We start from the raw sequence: 20,401 nt of genomic DNA, 5'->3' as shown, positions 1-20,401 counted from the left end.
CATATGGTATCATGTAGTAGCCAAAAAGGTGTTAAACAAATCAAAATATATTTAATATTTGAGATTCTTCAAAGTAGAATGCCAAGAGTGTGCAAAGCTGTCATCAAGGCAAAGCATGACAACTTTGACGAAAATATATTGTGATTTGTTTAACACTTTTTTGGTTACTTACATGATTCCATATGTGTTATTTCATAGTTTTGATTTCTTCACTATTATTCTACAATGTAGAAAAGAGTAAAAATAAAGAAAAACCCTTGTTGCCGGCGTGCCAGGAGGGAGATTCCAAAATGTGGGAAGTGTGCAGGAGGGCATGGTACAGATGAATGTGTAGTTTCAGTGGAAAACGTTGTGTCAACTGTAGGGGTGCCCATGTTGCTGGAGATCGGAAGTGTCCGGTGTGAGAGAGGCAGAAGTCGAGGAGGATGGTTTGGTCAAGGGACCCTAAGAGGATCCTTGTGAGTAGTAGATCTGTGTTGTTGGTGGCGGTAATGCAAGATAAATTGGATGCCAACTGCCGTTAACCCTCACAGAAGAAGGTAAACCATTCTAGCCAATGAGAGGGCAGATACATGTTTGAACAACCACAGTGGTTATTGCTATCAGGAATCCTTGGGATGCCCCTACCCCCATTGAAGTTTTAAATGGTTAGGTAAGGCTTATGGCTAAGCTTGAGTTTAGGGTAAAGACATCTGAGGGATCCAGGGTTGCTCTAACAGGCATAACTCTGATATTTCTTTAATTTAAGTAGGCAAGTCAGTTCAGAAAAAAATCTTATTTTCAATGACAGCCTAGGAACAGTGGGTTAATTGCTTTGTTCAGGGGCGGGACAACAGCCTTTTCCTTTGTCAGATCGAGGATTTGATCTTGCAACCTTTCGTTAACTAGTCCAACACTCTAACCACTGAACTACCTGCCACCCCTCTAAAAATATAAGTGATTAAGTGTTTTTGTCTAAATGATGGCAGGATGTCACGTGTCCTACTTATATCAGTACACTCATAACAACCTGAGCATTACAACACGTATTTTTGATCAAATAACCCTCTTGTAACAAATAAGCCATTCGATATTTTGTTGACCAAATTCGACTCATTGATCTCCATACAAAAACTCCTTGCTTGGTGAGCGAAAAAAGAAAGAAAATCGCCATCTGCTGGAGAAGACAGACTGTAGCCCGAGTTTCCCCTCTTCCTCTCTGGCCATGTGCCAAAGGCTCTGTTTCGGCGGTTTCACGGAAGTAATTCCGGAAGCTCTGACGTGACCAAATAATAATCGCCATCTTGAGGAAGGAAACGCCTTGAAGAGGAAAGAATTGAAAACAACTGTAATTTATACTCTTGATGTTTGAATATGATAATAGTCATATTTTGCATGGTTTTTATTTGCTAAGTAGCCATATAACGTAAAATGGATTAATTTCATGGCGTCTAGCTAGTTAAAAAGTTCTGGAAAAAACGTGCCAGGTGGCTGGCAAGGCAAACTTAGCTGGGCTCCACTTGCTAACAAAACATCCAGCTAGCTAGCTTAGCTAAGTAGAGAGCTAATTTATAGCTAGCCGTGTATCTAATTTCAAATCACTGCAAGACAGTTTTGTACACGATGCTTGTCTTCCTTTACTCAACTGGCTAGTATATAAATGATTTGTATAACGCTAGATAGTTAACGTTACCTAACTGAAACAGTTGACGCTACCTACATGGTTAGCTAGCTCATTACCTTCATGTTGGAACTTTATCTTGCTTGCTTAAAAAATAACTTGTCAGCAAGTTTATAAACTAGGCATATTGAACAACTCATAAATGCTTCAAATATGGGTTAATCTATAATTGGCAGCGCAAAAATACACTGACTGTTTCGAAGCTGATTGTTTTTTCTCTTGTTCTCTAGTTTTCCTTCTGACAAAGTTGAGTCCCTCATCTTCACTATGGGGAATTTATTTGCAAGTCTCTTTAAAGCATTTGGCAAGAAAGAGATGAGGATCCTCATGGTGGGTCTCGATGCTGCTGGTAAAACAACTATCCTGTACAAGTTAAAACTTGGAGAAATTGTAACTACCATTCCAACTATAGGTAAGTAGTAGTACTGGTGTTATGTAGGCCTAAATGTTGTCAGCCCCGTTTGTATGTCTATAGTTTGTGTAACATTGAGACTTAATTCATTCCCTCTAGACATGTTCATGTGTTGCCTCAATTAGGTTGTACAGGTTATTCATATCTTCTCTCCTCCACTCAGGTTTTAATGTCGAGACAGTTGAGTACAAGAACATAAGTTTTACAGTGTGGGATGTAGGCGGTCAAGACAAAATTAGACCGTTGTGGCGTCATTACTTCCAGAACACACAGGGTAAGTTATGTGCAGACAGCAAGTCATTTCACTCCTGTCAAAGGGGTGAACAGACTAGAGCAGGGCATGGCATTAACTTTTTAGCCACTCAAGACTGATTTTTTTTTTCTTCCAAAAGCTCAAGTCACTTACCCATTGTATGATGCAAGGAACCACTTTACAAAATAAAATGCATTAAACTTGTTTAACATACAGAATCAGACAAAAATGTATGCTATACTCTGCCTTATGGCTTCTTTATTTATTCAAGCCTGTCTCAAATTACAACAATGCCCCTTTAAGGCTCTCCAGGAGGATGGTTCGCCACCCTTGGTAGCCTATAAAATATTGCAACATTACAATTCCAACCAAATACCAAATGTCTTTATAAAATAATTCCCTCCAGGGCTCGAAATTAAGTGTGCCTGGACATCCCTAGGTTCAACAGACTCTGGAACAGTTATGGGACGGCTGATCCAAAATTCTTACAACCACTTAAAAAAATGTAAACGCAATGAAGCTGTTGCAACAGATCAGACCATTTAGCTTTAAAACGTTGATAGTTTTATTTCTTTGTATTATAGGCTAAACAATGCACACATGGCTGTAGACTACATGCAAATGTTCCAAAATGCAATTAGCGGGAATACACTTGTTCCCAAAAGCACGCCGCACTGGTGAGTGGGTTCATCTGACCAGGATGAAAATATCACTTTGAAATTAAAAGGGTAGATATAAAGATACATCAACTAGTATGGATTACTAATATGACTAGGATTATACCTTTGGCTGCTGGACAATAAAATAATGTTGATTTGAAAACCAATAGAACATGAGAAAAATGCAGATTTCAATGGCATATTAAGTGTTTATAAAATAATTCCCTCAGCATTACTATGGTGATATTTTGGCTGGGCTACTTTGAAACAAGGTAAGACATGCTTCATAAAATTACATAAAATGTCCAGGTTTTAAGCAATTAAGTTTGTGGTTAAATAGTTTCAAAATGCTGACCACTTCCGCTCAGATTCAAGGCAGGTTATGTGCGATGTGCAACAAGGCAACTGTCCTTCACTCTCCAGTCTTGTGACCATTTGATCTGAATTAACTGTGCCTCGAGTATGTCAACAGAATCATACCTTTAGACGTTAATGTTAATTATTCTTTATTATATTTGAATATTTAGCATCGGTTTGAACATATCACCTATATTTTGACATGTAGACTTTTTTATTGATGTACATGGTAAAATAGATTTGAATAGTATTCCAATGTTAGCCCCTCTGATCAAAATAGGCTAATTGTTTGATATTGTGATTTTTGTGTTAAGCTGTCCGAATGGACAAGTAATTAAATCTATATACTTCTTGTCCGACAATAAAAAATAAAAAAAATAAAAACTTGGCCTGGACAAGAGGGCAAGCATTAATGTTGACCCTGTAGAGGCAAGTCAGGTGACTCAAAATGTCCACATTTTTCAGGTCTTATCTTTGTTGTGGACAGCAATGACAGAGAGCGCGTGAACGAAGCCCGTGAAGAACTGATGAGAATGTTGGCAGAGGATGAACTACGAGAGGCAGTCTTATTAGTATTCGCTAACAAACAGGTATCCTACTTTTTTTTTCATCTCAACTATCCAGTGTATGATGCCTAAAAGCAGCTGACTTGCATTTTTTTGTATTAATAGTATAGAAATGACTATATATACACCCCTGTAATATACTTTGGATGTCCTTCCCTGGCTTGGCTTTTGTCTCATAATGGGAAAATGTCTCTTTTCAGGACCTCCCAAATGCTATGAATGCGGCCGAAATCACAGACAAGCTGGGACTGCACTCCCTCCGCCATAGAAACTGGTACATCCAGGCCACCTGTGCCACCAGCGGAGACGGTCTCTATGAAGGACTGGATTGGTTGTCTAATCAGTTAAAAAACCAGAAATAGGCCTAATCATCCGCTGTCCTTCTCAACTCACATATACCGTTTTCACACTATCCTGCCGACCCAAACCGTACAGTGGCTCGCTCGGATGATTTCCTATCACATTTTCCTTTCCAGCAAGGTTCTAGCTACTGTGGTAGATGAGAACCAGGCCGATGCAGTACAGCTCGGCGTAGTAGTGTGAAAAAGGTAACACTATCTTCTCTCTTCACTTGTTTTTACTCTTTTGATGTTGCAAATTGAGCTACTTTTGTCAAAACGTACCTACTGGAAAGCTGCCCTCATTTCTCATCTCCAGTTACAACAATACACCATATGGGCCAGGGGGGATAATAACCCAATCTTGGAAAACTGTCAGGGTTTCTTATTTAATGTAAATAGTCCATTTCTGGGCGGGGGGTTATGAGGCAGCTTATTGCACACTTACAAAAATCAACCTTGGTTATTTCCTCTTGGCCGTTGGGCAGACATACTCGTGTGTAGTAAATGGAAAAGGGAGGCAAAAGAATAATTATACCAGCTATCATGGGACCCCGTGTCTCAACCTAACATTTAATGACTGCATTATACATCAGCTGGTAATTTGTACTGTAAGAAGGAGCGTTTCATTTTTTTTGGGGGGGGGGGGGTTCTGAATAATGCATATATACAGATGCACTACTTGAAACAATTATGGTTTAATACCTCAATGCTACAATGTCCTGCTCTCCCAAAATACCATTCATCAAAACACTGGCATTAACTAGTTGTACTGTGAGAATGTTCTTGAGATGAAGCCTAAAACAGAGCTCTTGGGTTTCAAAGTCGAAAAGTCTTGTCAACACTTACCAGCTTTTTTTGTGCCATATCATTTTGAGAAGTGGCTGCCATGCAGTCTGTTCCTCTGAGTCTCATCATTCACCTGTTTTATGATGAACAGAGGTGCAGAGGTGTCTGTTCAGCATTGTTTGTTTGATAGCGGCTTAGGTTATTAATCATGTGTACTGCCTTTGTCGCAATGAACCTGAATTTAATAGCAAAAAAAGTGCAGGATGTGCTCCATATGTTGGTCTTGTTGGCGAGCAACACGTGCATGTTAGAGATTCACAGATTCTGCAGAATTCCTTCCTGCCTAGCCATTTGCTATAATAGTCCCATATCCTTTGCAGAATCTATCTCAAACGCACTTTGATTGTCAGCGGGACTAGCCAATTGATTGTTTACATTTTTAGTCTGCACAAGCATTCTGTCGTTACGCCTCCTGTCAACTGCAGGTGCTCAAGGGTTGGGATGCCTTGATTTCCTCAACATCCTCATCACAATGACTTAGCGCCACAACAACCCTATAACTTAAGGTGTATGCTATGTGATGCACTGGTTTGACAACAGTTATAGGCCTACATTCTGATGTACTGCATTAGCCTCCATTATGACCTCAATATGTTGTTTTCGTGCCTTTTTATTGAAAATGATAAGTATATTAATTGTTTTGGAATGAGGCATGTATCATGTGTCAGTAGCAATAAGAAATCTGTATGAGCTCCACATTTTTGAAATTAGTGCTAGTATCTTCTCTCCTTTGCAGCTCATGTTGTCCTTGGCAAGTTCTGAGGTATACTTTTGTCCTCATGTCAAAGAAACATGCTGTTCCATTACGAACCTTTGAGCTTCTTATCAAAAGGTTTTGGGTGTTATTCCACCAGCAGGGCTGGGATTGAATTGAAGGCAGTCAATTCAGGAAGTGAATTTGAAACTTGATTGTAATACACTTTCAAAACGCTTCTACTCCACAGTTTAAGTCATTGAAAATATATGCGTTTTATTTAATTTTGCTTCCTGAATTGACCCCAGCCCTGTCCACCAGAGTGCTATGGAAATGTCTTTGTGTTTCTTTTAAAGGCGTTGGATTAAAACAACTTCTTGATTTTAAACTGATTGCTTGAACCTTTGTTGAAAACATTGTTAATATCTTTACCAAAATGTCTACAGGTATTTTTTAAATGTAGAGTTTTTATTTTATTTTGTTTTTTAGAAAAGCACTAATTAAAGCAATTAGATAATGTTTACATGTTCTGTCTCTCTTTGTGCAGTTAAGTGAAATGTAAATTGTAATGTCAGCATAATCAAATCCATCATTAACCTCTTATCTCCTTGGACTCAAGGCAACATGTATCTGAATGAATCTACCAACTGTCACGAAGCAAAGTGTATTTCAGTTCACATATTAAATATTAACTTCCAAGTTAGAAACTGTCCCTACCCCATGCCTACAAGTTAAATCAAGCCTCTCCCCATTGACTGTTTGAATTCAAAATGACTTCACATCCTCTAAAAATGGACATGGCCTGTACTTTGGTGTGTCAGCCTCCTCCACTCTTACCCCAACTACTCTCACCCCATGACCTGGGACTAAGGGAGTAGGTTAGTCAAAGGTGATGACAGCCAACTAACTACCCAAAACTGTTGTTGAATAAGTGACAAATGGAGATAGTGGGGCCTGTCCGTCTATGTTGGGGTCTGCACCAGGGGAGGCAGGCAATAATTGGGGAGCAATCCAGGACAACGCTCTTTCAGGTTGATTAGGCTGCCATGGTTAACGCAGCCAAGCCTATAAAACATGGCAGGAGAGTATGGTAGAAGAGGGAGGGGCAGGACTCTCAGGTCCCTTAGAGGATGGCTTTGTCTCTGCCTCCTCTCCTGCTGGTCCATCAGCTTGGTTTGTGTGTGGTGGTCCTAACGGTACTCGGCCATATAAAGGACCAGCCTGGTTTTTTGCACTTTCCTTTGTGAATGCCTTGCTCTTTTTAGTGCACCCCCAGGTGCCAGCCAGCAGAATGCCCCTTTCAGAGCCAATTCAAGGCAAACGCAAACACTATACTCCATTATGACCACTGGAGTGCATTCCAATGGTATCTCACCACAGCCAGAGAGGCAGGGAGCTGAACCTAGAACAGAATGGAGGGATGGGGACAAAGGAGTTCTGGCTTGATTGAAGAAAGAAAAGGAGCAAAGCTGCTGAGTAGTGCAGGAGGCACAGTGGGATGGAGAGGGGTATTGGAGACTATAAGCATCGGAATGAGAGGATTTTCAACAGATGACCAAGGGCGACAAACCAAATAGGTGACAGTTGTTGGCCCACATTTTTTTTTTTTAGCTGGTGGTGGTATGGGCAAGTGTGAAACCAGAATTAAATATTTTGAATAGCAATAGTTTTTATTGACAGTAACTTAATTTCAGCACCAAGTACACATCTACTTATCTTGCGTTCAGTACTTAACTAGTCCCTGATTTACTTGCATGAATAGTGGCAAAATGTCCTTCAATTTTGGTAGCTAGATCATAAAATACATTTGTACTGGTTCAGAATAAGATAACCAAGACACAAATTCAACAGATAAAAACGACAATCAGTTCCAACAAGGCCACAAGCCTGCGGGTGGTTTGAGGAGTAGCCTACAGATTGACACACTGTTCTCAACCACAGCCCACTGAGTCCAGTCCAGAGGTACATGAGGACAGTCCATAGACCAGTCAAGCTGCTCTGCTGTGGACTAGAGGGCTCCTCTCCCTCTGCGTGTGTCTGATTGTGGGGTTAGGGGGGAACTTAATCGTCCGAGTCTGTGTCATGGCGCCGCCTGTGGCTTTGTGTAGGAGCAGCAGGGGCTGCCTTGTGGCTAGCACGGTGACGAGGGACAGGGGACCCCCTGTCGGAGGAGTCTGTGTCATGCCTCTGCTGGCGTCGTTGGGAGGAGGAGGGGTGGCGCTCGCCCTTTGGCCCCCCCCTTGAATGGCTGTCATGGGGTCTGGCTCCAGTCTGACTGAGGCATGATGGATTATGATGATGGTGGTCCTTTCTGTGCCTGAGGAGCAAAACACACACACAGAGTCAATGATTGGGACTAGTAGGTGGGGGTCGAAGTAAGCTGTTGTGAGAGCTGGCTGAGGAAGATAAAGCAGAGATACACTTAATGTTATGATACAAATCTTTACCTATCTATGAGGATGATAACTATCTGGGTTCCATAAGAGAATAATGAATAAGGTCTCCCCCGCCCCACCGCCCAAAAAACAAGATAAGCATTACAATGGGCTGGATGATGCATTCACTCAGTTCAAATCAACCCTACACCCATTTTAGAATTTCATAAGACTACCGCTTCCTGTTGCTAAACATCCTAAGACTCCTTTTTCATCATTGTCCTGTAGTACCACCTAATTAAGCAGCTGGACACATTAACTGACACATCCTTAGTAAGGGTAGCTACAACCTGTTCTATATTTTGACAAAGCATACAAAGTTTAATGGTTGACAGAACTTTTGAAGTTTGCCACAAAAACCAGCTTTACCTTGAGATGGAACCAAAAACCAGCTTTACCTCCCCCTGCAACAGTGATTTAGCGCCCTCTAGTGCAAAGACTTGTCTTGTATCATTATTAGGACTTTGGTGTCAAATCAAATCAAATTTTACTGGTCACATGCACATGGTTAGCAGATGTTAATGTGAGTGTAGCGAAATGCTTGTGCTTCGAGTTCCGACAGTGCAGTAATATCTAACAACTTCACAACAACTACATTATACACACAAGTGTAAAGGAATGAATAAGAATATGTACATAGAAATATATGGATGAGCGATGGCTGTGCGGCAAAGGCAAGATGCAATATATGGTATAGAGTACAGCATATACATATGAGATGAGTAATGTAGGGTATGTAAACATGATATAAAGTGGCATTGTTTAAAGTGACTAGTGATACATTTATTACATCCAATTTAATTATTAAAAGTGGCTAGAGATTTGAGTCAGTATGGTGGCAGCAGCCACTCAATGTTAGTGATGCCTGTTTGACAGTCTGATGGCCTTGAGATAGAAGCTGTTTTTCAGTCTCTCTGTCCCAGCTTTGATGCACCAGTACTGACCTCGCATTCTGGATGATAGCGGGGTGAACAGGCAGTGGCTCGGGTGGTTGTTGTCCTTGATTATCTTTTTGGCCTTCCTGTGACATCGGGTGGTGTAGGTGTCCTGGAGGGCAGGTAGTTTGCCCCCGGTGATGCGTTGTGCAGAACTCACTACCCTCTGGAGAGCCTTACTGTTGTGGGCGGAGTAGTTTCCGTACCAGGCGGTGATACAGCCCGACAGGATGCTCAAGATTGTGCATCTGTAAAAGTTTGAGTGTTTTTGGTGACAAGCCAAATTTCTTCAACCTCCTGAGGTTGAGGAGGCGCTGTTGCACCTTCTTCACCACGCTGTCTGTGTGGGTGGAACATTTCAGTTTGTCCGTGATATGTAGGCCGAGGAACTTAAAACTTTCCACCTTCTCCACTACTGTCCCGTTGATGTGGATAGGGGGGTGCTCCCTCGGATGTTTCCTGAAGTCCACAATCATCTCCTTTGTTTTGTTGACATTGAGTGCGAGGTTATTTTCATGACACCACACTCCGAGGGCCCTCACCTCCTCCCTGTAGGCCGTGTCATCGTTGTTGGTAATCAAGCCTACCACTGTAGTGTCGTCTGCAAACTCGAGGATTGAGTTGGAGGCGTGCATGGCCATGCAGTCATGGGTGAACAGGGAGTACAGGAGAGGGCTGAGAACGCACCCTTGTGGGCCCCAGTATTGAGGATCAGCGGGGTGGAGATGTTTCCTACCCTCATCACCTTGGGGCCGGCCCGGCAAAGTCCAGGACCCAGTTGCACAGGGCGGGGGTCGAGATCCAGGGTCTCAAGCTTAATGGCGAGTTTTGAGGCTACAATGGTGTTAAATGCCGAGCTGTAATCGATGAACAGCATTCTTACATAGGTATTCCTCTTGTCCAGATGGGGTTAGGGCAGTGTGCAGTGTGATTGCGATTGTGTCGTCTGTGGACCTATTGGGGCAGTAAGCAAAATGGAGTGGGTCAAGGTTGTCAGGTAGTGTGGAGGTGATATGATCCTTGCCTAGTCTCTCAAAGAACTTCATGATGACGGAAGTGAGTGCTACGGGGGCGATAGTCGTTTAGCTTAGTTACCGTAGCTTTCTTTGGAACAGGAACAATGGTGACCCTCTTGAAGCATGTGGGAACAGCAGACTGGGATAGGGATTGATTGAATATGTCCGAAAACACACCAGCCAGCTGGTCTGCACATGCTCTGAGGACACGGCTAGGGATGCCGTCTGGGCCGGCAGCCTTGCGAGAGTTAACACATTTAAATGTTTTACTCTAGTTGGCTGCGGTGAAGGACAGCTCGCCGGTTTTGGTAGCACTGTATTGTCCTCAAAGCGAGCAAAGAAGTTGTCTTGCTCCCAGACAAACTAAACGTTGGTGTCCGCGACGGGGCTGGTTTTCTTTCTGTAATCCGTGATTGACTGTAGACCCTGCCACATCCGCCTCGTGTCTGAGCCGTTGAATTGTGACTACTTTGTCTCTATACTGATGCTTAGCTTGTTTGATTGCCTTGCAGAGGGAATAGCTACACTGTTTGTATTCGGTCATGTTTCCGGTCGCCTTGCCATGATTAGAACCAGTGGTTCGCGCTTTCAGTTTTGCGCGAATGCTGACATCAATCCACGGTTTCTGGTTGGGGAAGGTTTTAAAAGTCACTGTGGGTGTATCATCACAGATGCACTTGCTAATAAACTCACTCACCGAATCAGCGTATACATCAATGTTGTTGTCTGAGGCTATCCGGAACATATTCCAGTCCATGCTTAAAATCTTGAAGCATGGAATCAGATTGTCGGACCAGCGTTGAACAGACTTGAGCATGGGCGTTTCCTGAATTATTTTCGGTCTATAGGCTGGGAGCACAAAATGGAGTTGTGGTCAGATTTGCAAAAAAAAGGGCGAGGGAGGGCTTTGTATGTGTCGCGGAAGTTTGAGTGGCAATGATCCAGAATGCTGCCAGCCTGGGGTCTCGATTTCGATATGCTGATAGAATTTAGGGAACCTTGTTTTCAGATTAGCTTTGTTAAAACCCCCAGCTATAATAAATGCAGCCTCAGGATATGTGGTTTCCAGTTTACATTGAGTCCAATGAAGTTCTTTCAGGGCCGTCAAGGTGTCTGCGTGGGGGTTGGACTAGAGTTCCTGTATGTTGTTATGATCACACCACGACTTGTTAATCATAAGGCATACCTGCCCTTCTTACCAGATAGATGTTTCTGTCTGCGCGATGCGTGAAGAAACCGTGTGTCTGTACCGACTCTGATAACGTATCCCGAGTGAGCCATGTTTCCGTGAAACAGAGAATGTTACAATCTCTGATGTCTCTCTGGAAGGCATCCCTTGCTCGAATTTAATTTACCTTGTTGTCAAAAGACTTTAGTACTCGCCAATGTCCACTCGGGAGCGGTGAGCGATGTGCACGTCTACGGAGTCTGACCAGAAGACCGCTCCGTCTGCCCCTTCTGCAGCGCCGTTGTTTTGGGTCAACCTACTGGGATCAATCCATTGTCCTGGGTGGTGGTCCAAACAGAGGATCTGCTTCGGGAAAGTCGCCATTCCTGGTCGTAATGATGGCAAGTTGACATTGCTCTTATATCCAATAGTTCTTCCTGACTGTATGTAATAAGACTTAAGATGTCCTGGGGTAACAGTGTAAGAAATAATGCATAAAAAAATTAAAATACTGCATACTTTCCTAAGAACGCGAGGCGACCATCTCTGTCGGCGCCATGTACAGTTCACAGTTTGTGATAAATGTTGCATTATAATTTTAAAAAGGCATAAAGATAATATGTACACATGACCTGCAGGTTAAAAAGGCAGAAACATGCTAACCTTTTACTGTCATTGTCTGAACCTGAAGAGGAGGAAGAGTCTCTTCTCTGCCTTTTCTTCTTCTTCTTTTCCTTTTTTTCCCTCTTTTCCTTTTTCTTCTTTTTGCTGCTCTCATGTCTATGATGGGAAAGTATAACAGACAAGTCTTGACTATAATCTTTTTTGTTTGGACAGTAATGGAAGAAATGTACCTCAGGGAATCGATTGTCAACAGAATATGTGATCAATAAGACGTTACCTTTGATCCATGTCCTGTTTCTCTGTGTTCTCAGACATCTTTCTGGCGAAGGCTTCCAGGCTTCCAGACTTCCCTTCTGTTTTATGGTGCTGTGAAAATAGTGCTCTCCATTATGACCATAATCATGCAACGTCTATTACAGCATCAATTCCCAAGCTGTATAAATCATGTCGCTACACCAGTGGCGGCTCCTCAGAGGAACAAGGTGACCATCATACTCAGCGAATTTCATAAAATTTCAAAGTGATCATTTTTAGATACAACTATAATAAATATATTAACGTCACCAAATAACTGATTAAAAGACTGTTTTACAATTTATGTCTATAGTAGCCTCAACAGCATCTTTTCGGATAGTTCAATAGTGTAGCCGGTGGACAGCTATTTTCTGTCCTCCTCTGGGTACATTGATTTCATAACAAAACCTAGGAGGCTCATGGTTCTCACCCCCTTTCATAGACTTACACAGTTATTATGACAACTTCCAACCTATCAGAGCGCTTGCAGCATAAACTGACATGTCTATCCAATCAAAGGTTCAGAGAATTAATCCAATACTGAAAGCATAAGCTATAGCTTGCTACCACTGCAGTGCATAATGTGTAGTGAGTAATTGACTCAGAGATAGTTTAGCAGTTTTGAACAAATGCATTTCTAGCTATATTTAGTATTTCTCTCTTCTTCTTAGTTTACCTTTCACTTAGCTAATGAAGCTAATTTATCCTACTCAACAACCAGACAGAGAATAATGCTATTAATGTTAGCTAGCTGGATGAAGGCTATCCAACACTGCAACTCATTCAAGTGTATATGTACATTCTGCCAATTCTGTTTTAAAACGTTTATTTTTAAAAATCTTTAAAAAAAAACACAATATCCAAAACATACAATATACTTGCAGTAAAGCCGCTCAATATCTACACCACACCAGTCATCCAACAGACTCCCATTCAGAGCGGCACACAGAAGCATCCAGGGTCAACGCCCTGCTCAAGGGCACGTCGACAGATCTCCCACAAGGCCAAAATAACCAGGGACGCGAACCCTCCAAGATCCCCCACAACTGTCCCACAAACATCCGAGACCGAGATTTAAAAAAAAAAATCCATTCCCCACCCCCAAGAACCCTCCCCCCATGCACCAACCAAAAATATGAACAAGCAAGAACAAAGAAAAAAAGACAAGAAAAAAAAAACAAAGGACAACAAAGATGACTAAAATCATAACAGCAAGGCAAACTGTATATGTTTGAGTGCATGTCTGGCACCATTTACATGTGTGTGAGTGTGCCCGTGTGTGTGTGTATTTGCAGCAACTCCACTCCCACTTGTCTCTAATTCCACATCCCCAACACTCAGCTTCCCTCAGCCCATCCCACCTACCTCTGCTAGCCACTCTCTTTGGATTTTTACGCAACATATATCTTTCAACTCTGCTGTTTAACATAGATTTAAATCTATCTAATTGAATAGAATCCACAGATTGCGAGTTGAAGATAAGAGTATCAGTATATTAGTAATTGACTGACCCGGTCTCTGCAGATCTCCTAACAGTACTATTTCTAGGGTCAATTTTGGATCAATGTTACGCATTTTCAGCCATTCCTGAACCTGAGACAACAAAATCTGCCGAGCTTCGATGATTTTATGCCCCAAATATTCAACATTTTGTTGGTGGCAAGAATTCTACATAATAATTTTAGCTGAAAAGCACAAAGTATTGAATCTTGAGTCGTTTCATATATCAACTCAATAACCCTGTACCATGGAATCAGTACATCAAAAATCTCTTCCCAACTATTTTGCAATCTGTATGGCACAGTTGTCAACATACTGGTCCTCAAATGAAACTGGTATACTTTCCTAATTATGCTAGTTTTATTCCTCTGCTAGTTTTGATCCTTAATTTTGGGCAGACAGACCAGTTCCCTACTTCCTCCCGCTGCCACCTGCCTCCTCCATTTTTTAGGTAACGCTGTAATCAAATTGGTTGTACTCTTGGATTGAGCAGACCTTCATGTACAATTCTGATAACTCCATGAAAGATATAACTCTACCATTCCAATTTACAACATAATTTTAGAACAAAATACCCTTTTCAAACATATTTCCCATAAATACAGGTATTTTAACAACCAGCACATTTGAGTTCTGCCATAATATTTGTTCTATTTTTTCAGGGGGGGGATGAAATTAAATTTGTAGCCAGCGCTGCAATGCTTTGAAAAAAAGTCTAATTTTCAATGAATCTTAAATGAGACATTGCAATCTGCACAGAGGCCATTTTTAAACAATGGATGAGCTTTTCTTAGTAATCTACTTGAGAACCATTTAAGGTTCAAATAAAACTTTTGAATAAGTGACGCTTTTAGAAAGAGGTTTAGTGCTTTTATATTTAATAAACTCAACTCACCCAATTCATATTCATTATATAGATAGGCACGCTTTATTTAGTCTGGTATAGCATCCCAGATTAAGCAAAATATTTTTGCTTATATGATTTGAAAAATGAACCATCAGGAGTAGGCAGTGCCATAAGAAAGTGAGTAAACAGATTTGACTATGGAGTTAATCAGGGAATTTTTTCCATAAATACAGGTATTTCTATTTCTAAGTTTTCTATTGAAATTCATTGTGGAGAGCTTATTTATATATTTTGTGATATGAATACCAAATATGTCTACTTCACCGTCTTCCCATATTATAGGTAAACTGCAGGGTAATGTAAAAGTTGTATTTTTTAAAGATCCATTACGTAATATTGTACACTTATCATAATTAACTTTTCTGGACTAAAACCTATCTTCAATGAGACATTGCAGGGATCTAGCTTGCGGACTTAATTTAAAAATTGAGTCATCGGCATACATGGACACCTTTGTTTTTAAGCCTTGGATTTCTAATCATCTAATGTTGTCATTGGATATGATTTTAATAGCTAGCATTTCGATGGCCATAGCGAATAGATATGGTGACAGCGGACACCCTTGTTTAACAGACACCCTTGCATTTCGTTAGTATTTTGCATCACAACATTGAAGTGTAAGGGGCCTCCAGTTTTTTTTATAGATAGACTGGGTCTTTAGATTTGTCATCTGGGCCTTGTTTGAATAATAGTGAAATCAGACCATCCTGCTGAGTACCTGACAGACTTCCATTTATTTCTATAGGAGCTGTTAAAACAAGCGAACAATGGAGTATATAAAAAAAGGCTTGATATACTTCTACCGGTATGCCATCAAGCCCTGGGTTATTTCCAGACAAAGGATTTAATAGCCTCAAAGTTCTCTGTAATTTGGCCTTCGCACTGATCCTTTTGTACAATTGTTAATTTTCATTTTTTAAATATTTGGAAAGAATTCCTAACCGTAATCTTCATTCAGTGGGAGAGGATGAGACATTCTCTTTTCCATCTGCTTAAAATATTTAGCTTCCCCTTTAAAAAACATCATTTGGAGAATCATAGATGACTCCATCTTCAGTAACGAGTTTCTGCAGATTATTTTTGTTAGCGTTCCTGTGTTGGAGATTCAGAAAGAATTGTGTGCATTTTTCAACATATTCCATCCAGTTTCCATCCAGTTTGCTTTATCTGGGCGGCAGGGTAGCCTAGTGGTTAGAGCGTTGGATTATTAACTGGAAGGTTGCAAGTTCAAACCCCCGAGCTGACAAGGTACAAATCTGTCGTTCTGCCCCTGAACAGGCAGTTAACCCACTGTTCCTAGGCCGTCATTGAAAATAAGAATTTGTTCTTAACCGACTTGCCTAGTTAAATAAAGGTAAAAAACCCGACTTTGTAATAGATTATATTAGATCGTTCTTGAATAAGTTCAAGTTCTTTTTGATTTACCTATAACTTATTTTGTATCTACCTGTCCTATTAGTTCATGTTAGTCTTGTCTCTTTTGCCAAAAACGACTTTTATTATTATTGATGAATATTGAATGACCTCTGAAGGTACATTTAAAAGGTATCCCAAACAATAACTGTATTTGCTGTTCCTATGTTATACTGGAAAAATTGTTAAATTATTTTGTCTTAGTTAAAAATAAGTTGTTCTCCAGTAAACTTGGATTAAATTTCCAATATACCCGTCAACATGGAAATTCTATAAGAGTTATGTGAAGGCCAATTAGATGATGATCCGATCGCATTCTGTCTCCTATTAAAACTTTTTTAACCTTTGATGCAAGAGAGAAAGAGACAAGAAAGTAGTCAAGACAACTAGCTTGATTAAGTCTCCTCCATGTATATCTCACTAGGTCTGGGTTTTTTAGTCTCTGTGATGATAGTTTGTAAAGTGATTTCCTTTACAATCCATTGAGGATATCTATAAATATTTTCGAAGAAGTATGGATCATCCTGATTTGGAACATATAGATTAATGAGCCAAATCTCTTTTTCATCCACTTTCATATTCAAAAAGATCCACCTTCCTTTCGATTCATTCCTAACTATTTGCACATTCATTTTTGTTAAATGAATATCATCACACCTTTTGAGTTGTCCATGACCGAAAATTATTTCACCACCCCATTATTTTTTCCCACACAACTTAATGTAAGGATGTAGAGTGAGTTTCCTGTAAACAGTATATGTTATATTCCTTTTAGCCACATAAAGACAGATCTTTTTTTAGTAATCTGCTAAACCATTACAATTATAACTGGCTATACTTATTTCACCCCTTACCATAACTAGATACTATTCTCAGTGAAAAGTGACCATAATTAGGTTACTGCCATCAGAGGTATTATGAAGGTCAAAACTAGAGCTTTCAAATATCTGATATCTAGAATTTAAAATAAAATTGGTTCCAGCAATATATGTTTTATGCCCTTGTCTGTTTGCCTGTGAGGCAATGCCACAGATGTTAGAAAATTGAGACAAGATATGTGTGTAGTAAATGAGTAAATTGATGTGTTTATTGGATATTGTTTAGTGAGTGTGTACAATGTCTGTATAAGAGTAAGACTATGTGTGATTTGCATGGTTGAGTGTCTATGTGTGTAACATGTAGTGTGTATAGTCTTAATATTCAAGATGATAATTGTAATCCATATTGTATCACCATCATAGTTGCATCATAATTACCTTTAACATCATTGAAAAACACATCCCAGCATTTCCATAGCAATTGACGTTTCACATGATCATGAAAGAGACCTTGCATTACTATAGAGACGGCTTCACTACAGTACAAATGTATCCCCATACAATGTTATTATTCCCCAAATGTCCCTATTCTGAGATCTTCCCCTTGCTCGTTGTAAACATGTAGATAAAGACAGAAAAGATAAACAAGAACCATATTAAATTATAGAACAGTTCGACAATCGAGTGAGGTGAGGGAGAAAAGAGAGAAAGAGAAGAGAGCGAGGTCAAGTGTATATGTATGTGTAAGTGAACATGTAATTGAATACGTGTGTGTTCATATCCACTTCAGTGTTCAGATATTTTTACAGTTCCCATAACGTTACTTTCTTTCTTTTTCGTAACCTGAAGTCACTGTAGAATTTAGTACAGCCATGGTGTTATGGAGCTGTCTCGGAATAGCTGTCCATCTATAAAGCATTTGTCCACAATGAGAAAGGCACGCTTACCCCTCTCCCCCTGTTGCCTCTGTACAGGATACAGTCTCTTGCGGTGTTCATTTATTTCCTGTAGAAATTGGTCATCGAGACCGAATTTGCTCCCTTTAAGCCCCTGCTGTTGATCAGCTCCTTTTGTTGGTGGTGGTCAAATTTTGCAATGATCTTGGTCTTGTTGCGCCGAACTCAAAGTCTGTGTCCATGGTGAAAAGCCACCTTGTTTACAGTCTCTAAAGGAAGTTGCAAGGTGGATTCCATTAATTCTCTGATCCTGCCCTCTGGATTATTGGATGCGTCCTCAGGAATCTCCGAAAATATTAGATTTTCATGCATGGTACGACTTTGTATGTCTAGCTCCGACTACTTCATCGCCCTGTTATCCCTGAGTAGACAATACATTTTAGAATTGTGGATTTCTTAAATGGAAGCAAACGGAACGAAGCGGGATGGACCAACCCAAATTTGTCCAATAGAAACTCCAATTTTAGTTGCAAAACTGAACATTTTGCAACTGTTTGTACTAATGATTACGCCCCAGATCAGCTAGATACAGGCTAGGTATTGAATGTGTCACCATCTGTCACCTTGATTACACCAATTTGTCTCTCAAACTTTCATTTGAAGGCTAGGTTGTAACAACCTCATGACGGATAAAGGGCAAATTCAAGTATTATGTAGTAGCCTAAACCCATCGATGATCCATTGAGCTGGGTGAATGGAATATGAATGACAGTCATCCAATATGCTGTAATAGAAATACGGTCATGTTCATAATAAAAAAATAAAGTATCCTCCCTGATCTTAAAACGCCACTGGGCCACAAATGTGTAGCTAACACAAATGGATTAACACACCAACACGCTGTTGTGTACTATACTGTATAGCTAAATTGAGTTTGGATGTTCTACACAGAGAGCATGAAAATAAACTTACTGTGAAGACTGACAAGCCAATTTTGGCAGCTTCCTTCTCCTTTTGGGAGAACACCATTTTCCGTGACGTTGCACTGATGACAGAAAACATATGAATAATTACTCAACTAGTACACTCCAATCCAATACGGCAAGCACCTTTTTTCTCCATTTGTAATTTTAAGGGGAAACTCTGCCATGGACTCACCTATGTTCCTACAAAAATAGTCTAATGAGCGATAATGCTTAGAAAATAAACATCTCTAAACTGAGGATACATAAACAACTCAAGAGCCATAGTGGCTCCAAAACCATTAATCTTTTGTTGGTGAAATCTCTGACTGTAATACAGAATCAGAGCCTAACAGTTACCCAGAGCTTCCAAGGCCTGAGACTCTATCCACATCTCTGTCCTCAGCTTCCACATCCTCCCTCCTGCACACATCTGCAAGGTCCTGTTGGGCACATTGCAATTGGAATTAAAGAAATCATGTTCTCACCCCTAAAATGTATGATCAAATTTGATTGTAAATGGATTATGCTTGCTATTTGGGATCTGGTCTAGTTACTGTAAATCACTGTGACAACTGCAAAAAAACCAACATCTAAATAAATGTGATTTATTGAAACGTTATCTTCAATGTTCTAATGCTGTTGTGATACTATAAAACAAAGACATGACTGTGATCCAAAACATGCAATCTAGCACAGAATACAAATGTGTCTCAAAAACACTACGAAGGAAAAAAAGAAGCACCTCTTTGGTCAGGCCAGTTGGTTGTCTCTTTATATTCTTGTGGCCTCTGAAAACACAGAATAAGACATAAGCTTTACATTTTATTCTAATATTTCTGTAAGGTTCTTATTTTTGGGTGATGTTCCTCTTACAGGGCAGCCATCAGTGCCTCTTGCTCTGCTGCTTTCACAGTGGCAAGCTCCTCTTCTCTTGACATAGGCTTGACAACGCCTTTTTTGTCTTTAGCATACCACGTCAGATCTTTGCCTTTCTGCCATCGCCCCACCGGTGCCATAAGAGAGTTCCCTGGGGATGATACAATAACGGGGATGTAACTATACTTAAAATGCAAGCATGCATGCCCAAATCAAATCAAAGGTTTATTTGTCACGTGCGCCAAATACAACAGGTGCAGACCTTACAGTGAAATGCTTACTTATAGTGCAAAAAAGGTATTAGGTGAACAATAGGTAAGTAAAGAAATAAAAAACAACAGTAAAAAGACAGTGAAAAATAACAGTAGCAAGGCTAGATACAGTAGCGAGGCTATAAAAGTAGCAAGGCTAAGTAAAGACACCGGTTAGTCAGGCTGATTGAGGTAGTATGTACATGTAGATATGGTTAGAGTGACATGGTTTTAATAATGAAGTTATACATAAAGTTGAATTATGTTTGATTTTCAAAACACAGAAGTGATTATCATAACTATTCTTACTCAGGGTGATATCTAAAAATCTAAGATTTTGCAACAGGCTGCAGTGTTTTAAAGCCTTAGAAAAATAGTTATCGTGACCAGTGTATTAATTTGGAGAACATCTCAAAATTGTACAGCATTTAAAGTCAGTCAATTCATACATATATACATGCATACATTACACAGACATACATACATGGCCAGAAGTACTTGTATGTGGACACCTG

The 20,401-nt window shown here is 40.2% G+C and overlaps 2 protein-coding genes across 4 annotated transcripts in view; one reads left to right on the top strand and one right to left on the bottom strand.

The window, feature by feature from the left end:
* Nucleotides 1–1,244: 1,244 nt before the first annotated feature.
* On the top strand, nt 1,245–6,307 carry LOC135558845 (ADP-ribosylation factor 1). Its single transcript, XM_064993014.1, has 5 exons — nt 1,245–1,327; nt 1,891–2,072; nt 2,236–2,346; nt 3,807–3,931; nt 4,108–6,307. The coding sequence occupies exons 2-5, from the start codon at nt 1,928–1,930 to the stop codon at nt 4,267–4,269; spliced, it is 543 nt and encodes a 180-aa protein (XP_064849086.1). The 5' UTR covers nt 1,245–1,327; nt 1,891–1,927; the 3' UTR covers nt 4,270–6,307.
* A 1,130-nt stretch (nt 6,308–7,437) lies between these two features.
* The window catches only part of LOC135558842 (multiple myeloma tumor-associated protein 2 homolog), a 35,862-nt gene continuing 22,898 nt past the window's right edge, over nt 7,438–20,401 (bottom strand). For all 3 annotated transcript variants that reach the window (XM_064993007.1, XM_064993009.1, XM_064993008.1), the window contains 7 exons: nt 19,633–19,786; nt 19,502–19,547; nt 19,117–19,199; nt 18,767–18,839; nt 12,244–12,332; nt 12,006–12,122; nt 7,438–8,105 (listed from right to left, as the gene is read on the bottom strand). In XM_064993007.1, coding sequence (XP_064849079.1) covers nt 7,850–8,105; nt 12,006–12,122; nt 12,244–12,332; nt 18,767–18,839; nt 19,117–19,199; nt 19,502–19,547; nt 19,633–19,786 — 818 coding nt within the window. In that variant the 3' untranslated portion in view covers nt 7,438–7,849. The remainder of the gene's footprint in view (nt 8,106–12,005; nt 12,123–12,243; nt 12,333–18,766; nt 18,840–19,116; nt 19,200–19,501; nt 19,548–19,632; nt 19,787–20,401) is intronic.

This window comes from Oncorhynchus masou, chromosome 17, assembly GCF_036934945.1.
Source record: "Oncorhynchus masou masou isolate Uvic2021 chromosome 17, UVic_Omas_1.1, whole genome shotgun sequence".
Lineage (NCBI taxonomy): Eukaryota > Metazoa > Chordata > Actinopteri > Salmoniformes > Salmonidae > Oncorhynchus > Oncorhynchus masou.
This window is presented reverse-complemented; position numbering and strand designations above follow the sequence as displayed.

Bases quoted from the DNA above. Each gene is read 5' to 3' on its own strand.
- LOC135558845 (XM_064993014.1), top strand. From the start codon at position 1,928: ATGGGGAATTTATTTGCAAGTCTCTTTAAAGCATTTGGCAAGAAAGAG. The intron at 2,073-2,235 runs GTAAGTAGTAGT...TCCTCCACTCAG, and splicing joins AACTACCATTCCAACTATAG to GTTTTAATGTCGAGACAGTT. The intron at 3,932-4,107 runs GTATCCTACTTT...GTCTCTTTTCAG, and splicing joins TAGTATTCGCTAACAAACAG to GACCTCCCAAATGCTATGAA.